This window comes from Etheostoma cragini, chromosome 12, assembly GCF_013103735.1.
Source record: "Etheostoma cragini isolate CJK2018 chromosome 12, CSU_Ecrag_1.0, whole genome shotgun sequence".
Taxonomy (NCBI): domain Eukaryota; kingdom Metazoa; phylum Chordata; class Actinopteri; order Perciformes; family Percidae; genus Etheostoma; species Etheostoma cragini.
The window spans coordinates 728,105-732,521 of record NC_048418.1 but is presented as its reverse complement, the minus strand read 5'-3'; the positions used below and the strand labels follow the sequence as shown (position 1 = coordinate 732,521).

The window sequence follows — 4,417 nt, the reverse complement described above, 5'->3', positions numbered from 1 at the left end:
AACATCTACACAACAACTACACAACATCTACAACTACACACAACAACTACACAACATCTACACAACAACTACACAACAACTACAACTACACAACAACTACACAACAACTACACAACAACTACACAACATCTACAACTACACAAAACAACTACACAACATCTACACAACAACTACACAACATCTACAACTACACAACATCTACAACTACACACAACAACTACACAACATCTACACAACATCTACAACTACACACAACAACTACACACAACAACTACACAACAACTACACAACAACTAAAACTACAACTACACAACAACTACACAACAACTACCCAACAACTACACAACAACTAAAACTACAACTACACAACATCTACACAACAACTACAAAACAACTAAAACTACAACTACACAACAACTACAACTACACACAACAACTACACAACAACTACAACTACACACAACTACAACTACACACTACAACTACAAAACAACTAGACAACAACTACAACTACACAACAACTACACAACAACTACAACTACACAACAACTACACAACAACTACACAAAATCTACACAACAACTAAAACTACACAACAACTACACAACATCTACACAACAACTACACAACAACTACAACTACACAACAACTACACACTACAACTACACAACAACTACAACTACACAACAACTACATAACAGCTGTACAACTACACACTACAACTACACAACAACTGCACAACAGCTGTACAACTAGACAACAACTACAACGCCACAACAAATAAAAACTACAACTACACAACAACTACACAACAACTACACAACAGCTGTAGTGCAACTACACAACAACTACAACTACACAACAACTACAACTACGCAACAACTACACAACAACTACACAACAACTACACACCAGCTGTACAACTACACAACAACTCTGCAACTACACAACAACTGTACAACTACACAACAACTCTGCAACTACAACTACACAACAGCTCTGCAACTACACAACAACTCTGCAACTACAACTACACAACAGCTGTACAACTACACAACAACTACACAACAGCTGTACAACTACACAACAGCTCTGCAACAACTACACAACAACTGCAACTACACAACAACTCTGCAACAACTACACAACAACTACAAGTACACAACAACTGCAACTACACAACAGCTCTGCAACAACTACAACTACACAACAGCTGTACAACTACACAACAACTACACAACAGCTCTGCAACTACACAACAACTACACAACAACTACACAACAGCTGTACAACTACACTCTAGTGTATACTTACTAATCCTGTTATTAAACTGTTATTGGACAGATATTTCTTATTCTACTTCTTCTGACACCATTCTGTTTTTTTTACTTTTTGATGCGTTTGATGTATTTGATGTTTTTGATGCGTTTGATGCGTTTGATGCGTTTGATGCGTTTGATGTTTTTGATGCGTTTGATGCGTTTGTCGGGTTATTTGTAACATTTTTTACGCTTTCTTCAAAGGCGTTTGGCGCATTTTTCCTACATTTTTGGCCTGAACAAAAGCGACGAAAATTAGACAAAAAGGCAACAAAACAGTTTCTGCCGATGTTCTGTAACCCTGGTCGTCAACAGGGACCCAGACCGGACAGATAGTCTAGCTAGGGGTCTGGATTTACCCTGCAGAGACCTGAGGACCAGGTCACCATAGTCCCACGTCTGCAGTTACCATGACAACAAGACCACAACAAAGGCATCAAATAGGCATCAAATAGGCGACAAATAGGTGATGAAAAGGTGGCGACAAAAAGCGATTATAACGCGAAAAAATCTCAAAAAGTGTTAAAAATTGCATCAAAAAGTGTTAAAACTGCATCCAAAAATGTTAAAAACAGCATAAAAAGGGTAATAGAAGGAAGAATTTACTTTATATTTCAGTATAGAAGTACATGTTAAAGTACATCACTTTGTAACAGACAACAATCAACTCATTCATTATCATTGACGGTAAAAAATAAAACATCACATCGGTGGAATCCTACATTTCCCATGCTGCCCAGCGCACACGGAAGTACGTCATCAAGCGTGACCTTGGTGTACTTCTTCACTGGTTTTCTAACAGACGAAGAGGACGAGCATGGCGAATAAAGATCCCGGTGTAAGTGTTTCTTTTTCAACTTTGAATGAATTAACACATCACGTTCGTGCCTTCAGCTCGGTCACACCGCGCGGCCGTTTGTAGTTCTTTACTCGCCCGTCCCTGACATAATTAGCATTTAGCGTTTTTAAAACGACAAGTCATCCACGTGAATCAGGCTGATAAGCTAACGTTAGCTTACAGTTACAGTCAGTGTTAGGTAAGTTGTATTATTTAAGCCTCAGGTCAAATATAAAGACTGATACTAAAGGAATATCCTTTTTTTTAAACATATTAATGTCGGTTTGCTTACATTTCACAAACCAATGTCTGTAGTAAGCCTTGTTCACTACAGTAATCGATGACGCCAGTTTCCGTTGTAAAATCTAACAAATTAACATTCACTCGCTAATTGAAACATGCACGCGCATTGTAATGAATGCTTTCCGCATGTCTAGACTTTTATAGGATATACTCTTCAATTCGGCATACCCTGTAGTACATTAAGCTGCTCAGCCGTCTTCACAAACAGTATTTGTGCCAAGTGATGCACCTGAATCCGCTTATGTTACTCGGCGGTTGGCATCCACAAATACTACGAGCAACCATTTGGAAATGTGATATTCTATCCAACTAACGGCGCTTTGTTGTTTATGTGTAAGCCGAATGAAAGAGTAGACCTAATAAATTAAGAACAGAACATCAGCGATGTCTGGATGTGTGATTAATTTGCTTTTGTGCCAGGCAATGTTAAAGCAACGAACGCGTGAACGGAGATTGGTCGTGATGCTGCGACACATGTTAAACGGCGGTTGACACCCAGAAGTAGTACAAGCAAAATGCTGATATTCTACCACAGTAATTACGCTTTGAGGGGTTATCTGAAAGCCGATTTAAAGATTAGAGTTTATAAATGTATAACAGGTCATTTGTGACGTCTACATATATGAGTAATTTGCTTAACTGCTAGTAAATGTTAAAACAACCGGACTTTTGAATGGAGCTTTGCCCGCGACGCTGCGCACATATGAAATGTTTTTGTGGCCGGGAACAGTCGTTGGGAGGTGTCGACCTTCATGATCACCCATCGGTACAAAGGTCACCCATGACTGTGTAACCAGTTTCAACTATTAAGGACTTTTCTGCCCAAATCAGCCATTTTAGTGTGCTTGTCTGTCTATTTCCTTTGTTTTCATGTATGCACCAAACTCCTTGGAAGTGCTTCTTACCTGCCAATAAAACAAAATATCAGATTCTGTGTTTCCGCGTCAACATGTCGGTGCTAAAGGTCTGAAAGCCGTGTCTGTGTTTCAGGGTTTCCTGCAGCAGCTGCGGCAGATAGCAGCCAGGATGTCTGCAGGATCTCGGGGCGCAGGAATCGGACTCAAGCTGCTGATCGGAGCTGGAGCGCTGGCCTACGGGGTCAAGGAAGCAACATACACAGGTAGGCCACCGCCTCCTGGGCACTGCCAGGTGCTCTGGAGCAAGGCACCGCAGGGTGTTACTGTTGTTTTTAGTACGTTACTGTTGTTTTTAGTGTGTTACTGTTGTTTTTAGTGTGTTATTCTTATGTTATTGTGGTTTTTAGTATGTTATTGTTGTTTTTAGTGTGTTATTCTTATGTTATTGTGGTTTTTAGTGTTATTGTTGTTTTTAGTGTGTTATTCTTATGTTATTGTTGTTTTTAGTGTTATTGTTGTTTTTAGTGTGTTGTTATTGTGGTTTTTAGTACGTTACTGTTGTTTTTAGTGTGTTACTGTTGTTTTTAGTGTGTTACTGTTGTTTTTAGTGTGTTATTCTTATGTTATTGTGGTTTTTAGTGTTATTGTTGTTTTTAGTGTGTTATTGTGGTTTTTAGTATGTTATTGTTGTTTTTAGTGTGTTATTCTTATGTTATTGTTGTTTTTAGTGTGTTGTTGTTTTTAGTGTGTTATTGTTGTTTTTAGTGTGTTATTCTTATGTTATTGTTGTTTTTAGTGTGTTATTGTTGTTTTTAGTGTGTTATTCGGTGGAGCTCAGACGTGATGCGTGTGTGTGTCTTGCAGTTGAAGGAGGACAGCGAGCGATCATCTTCAACAGGATCGGAGGGATGCAGATGGACACGGTCCTCTCAGAGGGACTCCACTTCAGGTTAGAGACCTCTGGTTAGAGACCTATACTTCAGGTTAGAGACCTCTCCTCCACCTCTGGTTAGAGACCTCTAGTTAGAGACCTCTACTTCAGGTTAGAGACCTCTGGTTAGAGACCTCTACTTCAGGTCAGAGACCTCTCCTCCACCTCA

The 4,417-nt window shown here is 39.4% G+C and overlaps 1 protein-coding gene across 1 annotated transcript in view; it reads left to right on the top strand.

Moving 5' to 3' along the window:
* Nucleotides 1-2,045: 2,045 nt before the first annotated feature.
* Nucleotides 2,046-4,417, top strand: part of LOC117953950 (prohibitin-2-like) — a 27,119-nt gene continuing 24,747 nt past the window's right edge. The window contains exons 1-3 of the mRNA XM_034887366.1: nt 2,046-2,157; nt 3,451-3,580; nt 4,182-4,266. Coding sequence (XP_034743257.1) covers nt 2,137-2,157; nt 3,451-3,580; nt 4,182-4,266 — 236 coding nt within the window. The 5' untranslated portion in view covers nt 2,046-2,136. The remainder of the gene's footprint in view (nt 2,158-3,450; nt 3,581-4,181; nt 4,267-4,417) is intronic.